The 14,334-nt window shown below is 44.9% G+C and overlaps 2 protein-coding genes across 2 annotated transcripts in view; one reads left to right on the top strand and one right to left on the bottom strand.

Moving 5' to 3' along the window:
- The window catches only part of T265_09902 (hypothetical protein), a gene marked incomplete at both ends in the record, with an annotated part of 61,211 nt that overhangs the window by 8,836 nt on the left and 38,041 nt on the right, over nt 1-14,334 (top strand). The window contains 8 exons of the mRNA XM_009176113.1: nt 647-839; nt 2,774-3,287; nt 5,214-5,341; nt 7,023-7,116; nt 8,157-8,362; nt 11,121-11,325; nt 13,139-13,278; nt 13,472-13,804. Of these exons, the coding sequence (XP_009174377.1) occupies nt 647-839; nt 2,774-3,287; nt 5,214-5,341; nt 7,023-7,116; nt 8,157-8,362; nt 11,121-11,325; nt 13,139-13,278; nt 13,472-13,804 (1,813 nt within the window). The remainder of the gene's footprint in view (nt 1-646; nt 840-2,773; nt 3,288-5,213; nt 5,342-7,022; nt 7,117-8,156; nt 8,363-11,120; nt 11,326-13,138; nt 13,279-13,471; nt 13,805-14,334) is intronic.
- T265_09901 (hypothetical protein) overlaps nt 13,682-14,334 on the bottom strand; it is a gene marked incomplete at both ends in the record, with an annotated part of 17,266 nt that continues 16,613 nt past the window's right edge. The window contains one exon of the mRNA XM_009176114.1: nt 13,682-13,908. Coding sequence (XP_009174378.1) covers nt 13,682-13,908 — 227 coding nt within the window. The remainder of the gene's footprint in view (nt 13,909-14,334) is intronic.

Here is a 14,334-nt window from a genome sequence, read left to right as displayed (position 1 = left end):
ATATATACGCAATAGTTCTGGAAATTCCTCACCGAAGACTGGAATCCCGCTCTTAGTGGAGCTCATCAAAAGTGCATATCCTTTGTCATGTCAGGGTTTGAACTGTAGGTATCCCGTAAGCGTCCGCAGTGCTACCTGACTTGGAAGTCCTGACGAGCGATTCAATCGGTCGGTACGACCGGGGAACTTACTAGGTCATCGTTCGAGGAGTCAGGCTAACCAGTCACAGCGTGAGCACTTTCACACATTCTGACATGGCAATTCAGGTGCTTTGGCGTGTTAGTGATAATGCACTTGCTCCGCATGTCAGATGTTCGAAGTTGAAACCTCTTCATGGCCAAGGATATGCACTGCTAATGATATCTAATAAGAACGAAACCCGAGGCCAATGCTCTTTCATTTGGTGTGGACTCACCAGAATGATTGTGCCAGAACAGGAGGAGGACTGTTCAAACAATGGGGATGCGGACATGAAGACTACAATTACCCCAACTACTTGCAACTGGTAGACTAAAAATACACTGAACAGGGACTAGAACTGTGGCTGGATCATTTTTAGCCACTAATGGGATTCAAAAACTCCTAGGTCGTTTGTTCCTCCAACATGGCAGAACACTCATCACGTAATTGAACTCCATCTTTGCAGGAAGCGATCTGTTCCTTTGGAGACGGCGGCCATTCTAACTGTTGGGATTCTGGTGAAATCCATCGGAACTGCGATCCAGGAGCCCGTGCAGCAGATGCTAGATTCACTGTTTGCGTCGGGTCTGAGTCAACCACTGGTTGCCACGTGTAAGTTGGTGGCCGTGCACATTCCGAAGTTGAGCAAAGAGGTTGAGGTGAGCGGCTTTCTGGTTATCACTTGTTTATTATCATCTTACCTCTTGGTTACGTGCGGTCCAATAATGAGCCACAATGATCCAGATACCTTCCTTACGCTTTTCCTTTTGTATTAAAATAGTCAATATTAACATGTTTCTATCTTGTAGGTGCATACTTTGGGGGATACCACGTTCCAGTCAGATTTTTTCCAGATTTACCCACTTCTGTTCGAAGGTCTCTTTAGTTTGAATTAGGATCTTCCACTTTGTCAAACCGAAACGATGCAAAGTATGTTGCAGCGCCATTCTCGTGTGCTACAGTATTCTTTTTCTCGTTCCAAAATTCACACCAGGTCCCAAAAGGAGTGAACAGATTCGTCACGTTTTTCGTATAAGGTGCTTAAGCACCTGTACTGGCCATCTTTAAGAACCAGTTGACCCAGTTCCAAAATAGGCATCAGTCCGACCGTCCTCTAGAGCTGACGACACAGGTGATTTGTAAGCACTTCAGCCTATATTCGATCTCATATTCACCATCTTTTTCTGTCTAACATCTACCAATAAAATACTACTGTTACTATTTAGTTCTGAAGAGCACGGTCACAAACATAAAAAGTAAATGCAAACGATGTATGTGGGAGGGTTACAAGCAAATATTGAATAAAACGAGGGAATGCGTCTCATTCGAAGTCGTGCCACCAACAGTTCCAGTCAGACAAGATGAGTCCCAACGTATGTAAGCATGTCTGGTATAGAAGTACGCGTGTAAAGACCGGCAACTGAAGAAAGGATAAAAAATGCTAAATGGTCTTCAAGGCGCGATAAGCGCTAGCACAGTCAAGACTTACATCAGGCTCAAAATGTCCGTCACACTGCATCAAGTGTGAAAGTCAATGGCAAGAATGAACAGTTAGAGCCATGCACGACTCATAAAAGTAAGCAGAGAGCTCAAAAAGGCAAGCAAACATAGGTCACTGACTGTGACGTCAGGAAGCCCAATAACAGCCTTGGCGGACTGAGTAAAGCAGATCCCTCGATAAGAAAGGATAGTCGGTTAATGAACCAAAAAGTAGACATCACAATCGATTGCGCGTAGGGCACAGTTGATTGCAGGGAACATTCATCAGCACGTTACTTCTGCTTCTTCTCATCCCACACAGTCAGTCCGCGCCCATCCGGGACTACTTACGTCTATCACGGTTGCTCGGTGCTACCGACCAGCGATTAGGTCAGGCTTGATGAAAGACGTTGACCTAACTCTCTTTCGGTCCCTAGCTGTCATTCAGTAGGACGGATGAGATAGTACCAAGTTGGTCAAGTCTAAACAAGAGCAGTTGAGGTTCCGGTGTTACGGACCTTCCAGTAAGTAATTTTGCGCCCCAACCACTGAGCTGTCTCAAGCTCCATCAATAAACCGTCACACAGCTATTTTGATGTTTCAAGAAGTAACGTTTACAATATTGACCGCAAAGCCCTCTTTGTATGCACTCAAAGTATAGGGCTGCAACCATCATACATAGCGACACCAAATGATTCACTTTGTATAATACTGGGCACTAACTCCACTCGTTCGAACCAAAGTGTTAGTTGGCAGCTTGATGCATAGGTGAAACTTCAGAAACTAATTGACGTGTTCTGGTAGCCTAGTCTGGTCTGGTCTCTGACGTTGGAGGCTCCGAATTCCATTGGTAGACCTTACTTTTGGATTTCTTGACATTTGACAATTAACTGCATCAATGTATCTGGTTACTGCTGCAGCCGTAAGCACCTGAAGGCCTATTTTACACGAACTTACAGGAACGGAAACATATAAATAGCTCCATCTCATGGCAGATGCAGTTTACCGGACGTTTACTAATGTGTTGTACTATCAAAATACTACTGAGACAAACCTAAATGCCCATTCATCTGCCTGTGTTGTCCTAATGTGTCGTGTTTACTCTCACTTCAAGAATCAAATACTGAACGACATCAGTCGGGTCCTCATGCATAATAGTGGAAGTACCCTCGGTCAGCCGCACTCATCCATGGTCAACCCTGTTAGTTCAGTGAGCCTCATGCCTTTGCCCAACGTTACAACACTCCTCAACAACCTGGTGTCAAGTCACAATACCCCAGCAACAGTTAGTGGTGTTACTGCTGGGTTAGCCGCCTTAGCGACGCAGCTCAGTGGACCCGGATCCTCCTCGACGTCAGCAGTGGTACCCATTGGTGGGGCGACTTCTAGTGGCTCTGCGGGGATTACAGCTGGTTTCGGATCAGGCAGTTCAAGCGTCAGTCGAATGATGCTCTACGCAACGGGAAAACTGCGACCTAGCGCTTGTGGTATTTCGTGTACCAGTTCGTCAATCGCTGATTTAAGTCATGTTGCTTTCCCTGGGAGTTGCTCACCGGGAGGAGAAATGTCTTCCGAAGTGGCTGTTGTAGCACTTGCTCTGCGAACTATCGGAACATTTAACTTCTCAGGTAATTCCTTCCCTGCTACACGGGTTCGCTTTTTATTCCAACCTCCTCCCCTTACTGTGTGGAATTAATGTTGATAACTCTGACTGTAGAGAGTTCCTTAGCTGCCTGTTGTATTCAGCTAGACAGAATGAATTTTGAGTGAATTTCTGTGGCGAAGATTTCATTATCGTATTTCTACGTCCAGCATACAGACATCGGTTCCAGATCCAGTGTATGCAATTGTTATTGAGGAGAATGTTGGTAGCTCGGGTCGGCGGTTGAACTACGGACACAATGGACAACAAACATAGGATGCCAATAGGTATCTTAATGCTAAATATGTTCACAAAACCTCAGTAATATAAACAACACTCTACAACTTACCTTGTGGTCCTAACTCCAATCCTCTTCATCCCGTCACTCATTGTTTCAGCCTTCTTTGAACTGTTTCACTGGTTCTCATCAAGTCCATCGTCACATAAAAACATCATCATCATCATCATCATCATCATCATCATCATCATCATCATCATCATTGTCAGCTGTAATAACCGCGTACTCGTCGTGCTGTGGTTGTAGCTGCCGCAGTGGAGTAGTTAATGCTGATTTCTTGATTAACTAGTGTCGGCACCTTATCAGTTGTCACATTCCTGTGATCGAAAGCAACCTAACAGTAGGAAGATTGACTTCCGCCTCATCGTCATGCACACCGATGAAATGCACAGTCAGCGTTTGAAACTGATCGAACCCAGGTTTAATTATCAGTATCAGTGTTCTTTGCAGTTGCTTCATGGAACTAATCGATCGGCACTTACATTAAGGAGTCTATTTGATAACCGGTCTTAAAGGGAGATCATTGGTTTAGGATTAAGCGGTATTCGCCTGCAATAAACGTTTGTGGAAAATTTAACATTTTGAGCATTCGGCTGGAAAATAATCCACTCCGTACTTAACATTAAGATTCAACGGTGCGCAATCTGCACAAGATTTGTGAAATCACCTTCGGTAACAACTTTCACTAGCCCAGCCGTGTTCCGCGACATCTTTTTTAACTGAAGTGATTGGTTTTCATTCTCCCTTCGAAGCACAAGAACATCTATGACATGATCGTCTAAGGACCTAATCTGGCTATTCAACCGGATTGCTAGTCACATTATTGAGCTTTGATTAAACGATTGGGTCCACAATACTTTGAAAAGTTGGTAGCGTTGACTGAAAAACTAGACCAACCACTGTCGATCTCCCGCACTGTGGTAAATGCTTCGTTGTATTGGACGCAGCCATGGGAACACCCTTTGTGCAGATAGTTCATTGTCATACTCATTGGGTGATATCAAGCATGAACATCACAGGTAATCAGTAGAGCTAAAGTCGGCTTTGAAACACCATAGTTAACGAGAAATCAAGCGTTGTTCTAAACAGTGTTTCACTTCCAGATTACTGAAAACAGGGAGTATTTGTTGGGGAGTAGCGAGGCCAAAGGTAACAAAATTTTCGGATCTGACGTGATAGTTGGGCATTTCGTCCATCAACCCAGTGGCAAAGCTCGCAGGTTTGGAACGAAGTGGTCCATTTGGGGAGGGGGGGGGGGAAATTAGGGGAAGAGGAATACTGCACTTTTTACAGGTAACGTTGGAGATTACTGACGGAGGTGCTCCACTTTCTAGATTCGAACTTTCATTGCTGCGACTGTGTACTTCAGATGCCCTTACCGACTATAAACACACTCACGGATTACGGGCCGTTGCCAGTAAGGTTTATCGTGAACCGCCTGACCGTACTGTCTTCGTATCACTAATTGAGTCAACCTTTACAAATGGCAGTTAGCAATCAAATAGACTTGAATGACACCAGTGGAAGTACTCACGATTGTGCTTTCGGAACTGCCCTGTCGACACTTATCACAATGTTAACTTTTCCGTGTCTGTTCTTCCATTTTTCCTCAAGGCCGTCCACTAGCTCCCTTTGTTCGTCACATTTCGGATAATTTCATCTCGATCACCACCTGCGATGTAAAGGAAGTGCGACTGGAAGCAGTGAAGACATGTGCACGTTTGATGCTCCCATGGCTGAAGGTGAGCAATTGGCTTCTGTACACACTTGGACTGATGGTTACGCATATTTCTGAATGAGCAATTATTTCGTGTCCCTCAAACCTAGTACCGCACTGGACTGACATGCGTAGAAGCGATTTTTTGTTCTCTTCGAGTTTGTGTGGACCGCTGAGGTTGTTTCTTCACTTTTCACTTAGCTGTATTATGCGCAAAGCTGCAGCCTGCAAGTGATTGCCTTGTTTAAGACACTGTATGTCCAGCATGAAATCTTACATAGAGCTTTCCTAAAATCCCCTGTTTTGGACGGAGGACCATTTCGACAGCCTAGTGACCGCCACTCGTCGGGTGTTTGTGTCACCCCTCTACGTTCGTTCATTATCCATTAGTTAGATACGGGTGTCCTCATCGTCGTCATTGCAGGCCTTGGATTGTCATATCCATGTAGTCACTTGGACGATCGCCAGTGTTTGAACTGGTTGTGTGACCGAAACAGCCCATGGCACAGACAGCTTGCTGGTTTTTGCATGTTCGGTTTAGAACGGACTCAACAGTAAAACATGACGGACAAGGTGGGTCATTTTCTCGTGCGAAGGTTGAAAAGGACTCTCTCTTAAGCGCAGTCGTTTTGAAGTTGCACGCCAGTTGAAGTAAAATTCGATATTTTGTAAATCCCATGAAGGCGTAAATTCCTAGGTGGATCTTGAGGCTTGCGTTTTTCAACATGGTACAGTCAAGGATAGAAGGTATTACGTTGCCCATAGTCGGGCTTCTTTGCTTCCAGTGTACATGCCTCGAATGCTTGTGGTGTCTTCCCGAGCGGATCCTTTCGTCTTTCCGTTTTGTGCTCTTGGTGCAGGACTTCATTGTGATAAACCAATGACAGCTAAACACCAATCCAATTCACCAATGTTACTGAGAGTGTTGCTGAAAATACCGCTTCATATCTAATTGGTGTGTTCCATTGGTTGTCAGGTCGTGTTAGAGTAAATGTTGCAGTTTTTCCTCTTGATGATATTGTCCCTTTTTGGAGATAGATAAATTCTTTTTCAGTTTCCAGAACTTGAAGGGGACACAGTGCAGAGCAAGTTGGAGATGCTTTTCCCTGCTAAAGTACGAAACGTGCTGGTCTCATCCGCCTTTCGCCTCCAGGTCCTGTTCTTTCGTTTACATCGCACTGCAGAATTTTCATATGGTTCAACACGCGGATCTCGTAGACCGCTGGTGGCATCACCTGTTCGAAGCATCGTCCGGTATTCGGATGAGATGGCTCACTGGTTAAAGCGCGAATTAACCGACCGAAAGGTCCGTGGTTTGAACCCAACCTCTGCATCTCCACTTCCCCTGTTTGGGCTTGGGCGACCTGGCAGTATCTCAACCCTCGTGCTTCCTTCTGGTGGCATGGCAGCTAGGCATCGAAAAGGTGCTACAGTTAAACAATTCACTATCTCCGTTACTGTAAGGTAGCCCCAAATCAGATGCCCCTGTATGTATGTGTGTGCGTGCTTGTACTCACCATGAGTTTGTGAATTTTTGTTTTGGACTTAGTTCGGTAAACCACAGCTATCCTGTGCTGAAGGCCTGGGAGATAGTGTACGGTCGTTCTATTCTCATTGGGGACGACCATGGCGCGCTTTCCATGAATCCTAAGAGAACTACTCGGAAAACTAAACGTCGCCCAATCCCTTTCCCGGTTTTCCCCTAGGCTGTTGATCCCAATCATTGGTTTGCGCGACCTGCAATGAATACGGTCGCTGATATCCTCGGTAAACTCCTGACTGTTGGCATAAGTGACCCAGGTGAGCGTCTTCCTTTCTTGCTTGTCTTGTCCTTTTGGTGTGCCGTCTTATCTCTCGTTCGAAAAAAAACATTGAGACTTTGTTTTTGACTTTTATGAGTGTTAGCGTGCTATCAACCATTCCTTGTATTGCTAACCTCAAGTGAGTACTTCACACTTTGAGAATTGGGCATCGTTTGTCACGACAGCTACGTGACCAATGCAAGGAGCTTAAGTCTTTAAGCGGGCCTTTTCCTGTCCACCTTGTGAATCACAGCCATTATTCATCACGAATCAGCTGATATTGAACCATGAATGAATGGTTTTTGAATAAAAATTCACCATAATATCAGTTTCCGATAGATTTCGATGCAGTGACTGGCGCGTGGCGGACTGTATTGAACCATGTTCAAGCTTTATTCAGGTTGTTGAGTGGACGACGCCCGATCTAGTCAGCGAACTTATATTACCCTACAAAGACGAATTCTACGATAAGATGGGCCCATTCCACGAAGCAGTCAAATTTACCTCCATTCAAATTCAACCTCGTCGAGCTCTCTGACACTCTTTTTATTGCATAAACTAAAAGTATTTTGTAATGCTTTAAGTGCATCTTGTGGGAATCTTCGTAGGGAATCGAAGTGAAGCATCAAGGCACTTGAAAAGTTATTAACGTTAACGCGATACACATACAAACTTTTTGTACTGATGTAATACATTAAACGGTGTTGGTGTTTTATGTTCCCAGTGTGCGGCCTTCATCACTACCATAGTGTCATGCTCCGTTTTTTGAAAAAGGTCTGTCTGTTTTCCAGTCTGTTTTCCAAAAATGTATTTTCAATATGCGGATGAAGGCCAGTTTTCAACATGAAGCCTCCAAGGGGATCTTACCCGGGTCATCGAATTGGTAGTCCACTGACATATCCATTCAACCATTCTATTCATCATCCACAATGTTCCTGGTTATTAGTTTGTCATCTCTCGGTGCAACAGAACCGTTCGTCTGTTCTTATGAATAATTCGTATGATGTGAATATGCATCATCTTCTTCAACTTTGCTAGATCCCGATGTTCGTCGTTGTGTCTTCGAATCTATCGATCCCGGTTTTGACCCTCACTTAACGCAAGCGGACCATTTGTCCTCGCTTTTCTTGGCCCTTCGAGACGAGGTGTTCGAAATCCGCTGTCTAGTCATGCAACGTTTGGGGCGACTTTCGGACCTCAATCCAGCGTGCGTTCAACCCAACTTGCGCAAAGTTCTGCTTTATGTGAGTTTTTGCTGGTCACTGATCAACCATTCAGAATTAACCCCCACTTTACTGTACTGCTGCTCAAGGACTCGTGATTTCCATTGACTGTTCTCTGATCGAAACGCACTACTTCCAGAATCGCTGTGTCAGCGCGAAGTTAAGGTGTACCTTCAGACCGGTATTTGTAATGTCTACTTCAAAACCATAATCCTCCGGGAACGCTTGTTATGTGAAAAGGATGGAATGTGGAAACGTCGATAGTATGAATATGTCCTTTAATCAGGGGTTTCTATGTTCAAGCAGACGTCCTCTTGACATCTCTTTTGTTCGGCTTGAATGTATGGAAGTCGCATTGAAAATGTGTGTTTACAGTTCTGAGCAGTTGCTGGCCTTTGGAGGACATTTCTCTGGACTTGACAATGCGCTACAGTTGGTTCTCTTCCGCGTTGCATATTTCATTGATTGTTAAGCCTCGCTGCGCGCTGCAGGAATGCCAGGTTAGATCAGGTCCATCTTGTTAAGTGTTCGTTTTTCGTTTGTTGCTACACTCCCCTATAGTTCACATTGATCTTCGCTACAGAACGCGTGTCTTAAACGTTGGTTCTATAAAAAGTGATGATTTTATCTTCCATGAATAGAAGAGGTTCAAGTAGATCATAAGATTGACGGAAACTCGGGGACTGCGCCTACCTGATGAATCCCAAGAAGGGCGAAACCGGTCGTGGGCTGTCGAAGAGTTTCCAGCAACCTTGTGAATAGTTTCCTTTATGAAAAAGAAGTCCTCCTACTTAAGGTCCTTGATAGTGAGCGGATTCATGCCACTGTGGGTACCTTCACTATTCGCACGTAGGGTGTATTTCACAAAGGGTGGATGCAGACATATGTATCGCCCGATGCTCCATCATTGACATGCTAGACACAGCTCAGTAAAAGGGTCCTGTCCCCAAACTGGGTGTTCGGAAGGTTGCTGAGGACGATTGTAACGGTCAATTCGGCGGTCCCTGGAGCAAACAAAAAGAAATAAGGAGGGGGGAAAACATGAAAGACATTTGGATGCTAACAGACGGCCAAATAAAGGATTTCACTAAAAAAACCGATCAGAAAAGTGTCACGTTTCACAGCGCATTATGTATGGCGCAACGCCACGAACTGCACCACAGTCAGGCACAAAGAGATGGGTCAACCTGTGGTGTGGAGTGATTTTAGACACGTGCTGGACTGAATGGCCTGGTTCAAGTGGCTCGTGGTCAGGTAACTGGCCGCCTGAAATTCCGCCCTGACCGTCCAGACCAACTGTCCCGCCCCCCAACGGTGGTACTCGGTTTTCAGGAAAACATGCGAAACGGTCGAAACTAGACCTACGGAAGCGGTGGCTATGGCTTCCGGACGCATCCAGAAGGATGACCATATTACGAATCACCAATCGATGTTCGCAGTAGGTAGATTGAAAAAAAACAGGAACAACAGTATCCGAAAAATCCGTAAAATCAAACAAATTAAGTTTGATTCTCCCAAGAAATTAAAAGTAGCGCTGTAAACATGCTTATGTGATTAACGATTCCGATTCCGGCAACAAGTGGCAATTTGTATACCTTACCGTCTCAGAACTGTAGCATGTTTGTGAACAGTGAGGCGGCACCGTCAGTAACTGGTATTTACTGTCAAGATTATGAGCGTCGGTTAGAAATAAATCGGTCCCCAGTTATCTCTGCGAGCACTGATGTTATTTTCATAGTTCAAGTCCTCAATTATACGTGTATTCGCCTACAACTGTGTACTTGGTCTTCAGATGTTATCACACAGGTGTTTTTGAACGAACTGACTGAAGTCAGTGCTCCTGGCCATGCAGTCACTGAACACGCCACTAACAATCCAGGAAGAAGCACTGGAAGTTGTGGGGCGTTTTACGTACCTTGGATGTTGTATTAGTTCTAATTGTAGTGTGCCAGATGAGGTCAACGTACGAATCTGCAAGGCTCGGGTCGCGTTTGCTAATTTAAGACACCTATGACGTCGAAGCGGTATATCCCTGAATCTCAAGGGACGTGCTTATCACGTTACGTTATGGACTGTTTTGTTGTATGGCTGTGAGACTCGGCCTGTACGTGCAGCGGAATTGAGACTTCTTCTGGTATTTGATAATCGTTGTCACAGAACCCTAGCTCGTGCGGCCTGGTGTCGCCGAATCGCAGACAAAGCGATTAAAAGGCGAGTCTTTGGTTGTACAACAGGAATTTCAATCTGAGAATGTGTCCACCAGACCTGGTATACCAGGAGCTGTGTTCGATAAGCCATGTATTGTGAATGCCGAATCGTTGTTAACCGAAGGGCTGTTTTCTGTCCCCAATTCAGTTTGGCGGAAGCAGAGTGGTGGCGAACCCTTGACCTCGCAGAGGCATATGAAGGAGATTACGAAAGTCTGAGTGCTGTCGTTGGGCTCGCCATGTAGGGTGGGGACCTTGTGATCCTCACTGCCTTTTTTGGGACACTGCAATATATGGTTGCTAATCGGTTTTAACGGCTTTCTTGTCTTTGAATGAGTGTCTGGAGGTGTAGGCATTTCGGGATGATTGTAGTAGGCTAGCAATAAGTCCTTCCCCCACTCACTTCTTCACAATAATGTTTTTAGACAAATTATGGTTGTACAGATGCGAAGCATCAGTATTCGAGCACCGACGTTATACTGTCAGTGATGATGATGATGATGATGATGATGATGATGATGATGATGATGATGATGAATTGGTTTCAACTGTTTTTATTTTTCTCTTTTCAGACACTGAATGACTTGGCCCATAGTGGTTCGACGAAAAACAAGGAGCAGTCTGCTCTGTTACTTGCCTGCTTGATCACCTCAGCTCCACGTTTCTTTACTCCCTATGCAGACCCGGTTCTTCAAATTCTGGTGCCCCGCATAAGACAGGCCCTCCCGATTACTTTACGAGAATCAATCGAGAACGCTACGAATCAAGGTGATACAGGTAATTGATCACTTTTTAGGTACCTATCTAAGATAGTAACCATGTCCGATTTTTTAATTTTTCATACTGATCTGCCATACCTCCATCATACATGAATGAACTCGATATAGCTCACTGGTTGAAGCGCGGACTGACTGACCGGGAAATCCGTTGTTCGAACCCAACCCATCTCAACTGCTCCTATCTAGGGTTGGGCAACCTGACAGTATTTCGGCCCTCATACTTCCTTCGGGAGACATGACAGTTGAGCACCGAAAGGATGGTACAGCTGAACGAATACTGGTCGTTGGTTTGTTCGCTGAGCTGGGCAGTTTGATTGTAAACATTTCATCACCAATCAGGGTGACACCATTAGTACGTTTTTTAAGGAGTGTAGTGGAGTGTAGCCATGGGTTGGTAGTTCAACCACCGACCTGAGCTACCTGAATTTGAGACCTTTTCGTTCTTCGTCTATGGATACCATGGATGGTGGTCATGTCTGCTGACCACCACGTTATGTTACTCTGCTCGTGTGCATAAATTCCTCCCAGTTTGTTCAACGCAGCATTTTTTGCAGTTGTTCCATTTGATTTGGTATACCACATTGTTCCTTGTGGTTTTGGCTTGGTTATCCTTCGGTCTCTAGATCAGTGGCATTCGGTTTGTAGACTACGAGGATTCCTTTTTGAGCTGATAATCTGGTTGAGTTCAGATGTGTTCTTGATGTAGGGTAGAATTACCTGTCTGGTCGTTTGTTCGTACTGTGGTTGTTGCTGAGATATTTCCTTTTCCAAGCTTATCTTGATAAGAGTTGTTACATCTGCTGATTCGTCAATCTGTGGTATCTGCTGCTGACCCGCTCCAGTGCCTAGAGAAAAGACTCACAGAAGGGAACACAACAGCTGTATTCCGAACAAGCGAGTGAGAGAGAGTGTAAAAGTTACAACGACCCCACGCTATTTAAAGGGGACTTTCTGACATTGATCCAGGCTGTCTGATAGGCGTTAGTGATCACCCATCAACATCGATCGTGCCTCTGAAAAGCCTGAACCGCTGATCACTTCGGTCGTGCTTCTGTGGCAGCAAGGTCTTGCTGAATTGATTGAGTGATTGATTGGCCTGGATGCTTGCCGACTTTCCAGTCGAGTTTTTGGTGGAACAGTGGGTTCCGGGCGTTCTGAAGTTGCTTTCAGGAATCTGACCTTCCTGATAAAAGTCCTTGGATTTCCATTGTTCTGGAATACTCTGAATAGATGGTTTTTCCTTCTGTAGTTCTATGCTTCTGCAGCGTGTCTCCGCCTTCTTGAACAGGGTTTGGACGCAGCTCTTGTGGTTCATTGGATGATTACTGTCGTAGTTCAATATTTGATCCGTATGTGTCCCTTTCTGGTAAACGCAGGTTTTCATAGTCCCATCCACCTTTCTGTTCGATAAAACGTCCAAAAATGGTAGTCGATTGTTCTTCTCCAGTCCGATCGTAAACTTGCCATCTTCAAACGTGGTGTTGAGCAGTTCGTGCGCATGATGGCAAAGGTGTCGTCTGCATAGCGGATCCATAGCCGTGGGTTGATTATTGCCACTCTCCCTTATTGCTTTCCATTCCATCTGATCTTTCACGCACACTATCCGGTTGTGTTAAATTTTCATGTTTGTGTGCGATTCTCAGCTATCGGGGTTCACAAACAAACCATAACTTCGGCGGACGCATAATACTGTCATTCTTATGGGCTGTTCAAACTCGTCTAGCTCATGGACTTGAAGTTTGAGTGTTCAAATCCGAACAGTTTTCTTCCCTCGCAAAACACTCATTTTCATTTTTCACCGCAATTATTAGGTTGCACAACTGACGCATACAATGGTCGTACGAATTTGAAAACAGTACAGGACCCTGTAACCGGAGATCAGTCGGCTTTGCTCGCAGATCCGCCAGCAATCCTCCGACCAGCTGCAGGAAGCCGGGCTCCTAATGGTGCCGTAAGTTCCCCTCTCTTGGGCTTATCACTATCTTTACCCAATTTAATGACGAATGTTGTTCTGTATCTTGACCCAAAGGCGCCGTCATATAATAATGGTTATGCTCCACTACACCTTGTGTCTAGCTTATATTAGTGTATTTTTACTGGCAACTTCTGGTGCACAAATTGTTTATCGATTTTCTCTTCTCAAGGGCGATGCAACAACGAGTACCAAACGTTTGGGCAACGTCAATGTGGCACCAGGCACTGACCAAGTTCAGGATTCACCGGGCCACCCGGCCAACTTAACCAGTATTTTGACGAGAATACCTCAAACTAGTGTTCATATGGGTGTTACTATATCGCCCCTTTCGTCGGACATTTCGAATCAATGGACCGAACCGACTTCCGTGGTTATTGCCTTATTTACCACTCTCGGGCGTTTGTCGGGGGTCGCACCTGCCGCCGTTCGGGCCTACATGGACGAGTTTATTCCCATACTTTGTTGCATGATGCAAGACCAGTCCTGCTTCGCACGACGCGCGGTAAGCCAATACACTCCGTTTCGACCATACAATTTCAGCAGAATGTTGTTGGTCACCTTTCCCCTCTCTAATCATCAAAGAACGTTCGTTACGTCGCAAAATCTCTATGATTAGAACATAAAAAGCCAGACTAAGGCCCACATTCTTATCACCTTCAAGCTTAAGTCAGAGGACTAGTGCACGAGATTCGTAGGAGGAATTCCACACAATGGATTTTGGAGAAGTAAGATAAACTAACTCGGTTCAATTTGAGGCTTTTGATAGGACTGGTATGACCACTGAATCAGTGTGTGAGCCGGTTGCACATAAATATACTGACCCAGTTGAAAAAGTGCTAACTGCAAATTGAAATTTAATTAAATCGCCATAATAGATCAGTCAGTTTTGGATCATGAAACCATAATAATAATAATAATTAATAATAATAATAATGATAATGTATATTCCCAACTTGCGGGTGGCATACATCTGGCATGATCATGCGTTTACAGTCAGACTGGGGGATGCTAGGGGGATTTTCGGGTAGTGGG

The sequence above is a fragment of the Opisthorchis viverrini genome (genome assembly GCF_000715545.1).
Source record: "Opisthorchis viverrini unplaced genomic scaffold opera_v5_314, whole genome shotgun sequence".
NCBI classification, from domain to species: domain Eukaryota; kingdom Metazoa; phylum Platyhelminthes; class Trematoda; order Opisthorchiida; family Opisthorchiidae; genus Opisthorchis; species Opisthorchis viverrini.
This window is presented reverse-complemented; position numbering and strand designations above follow the sequence as displayed.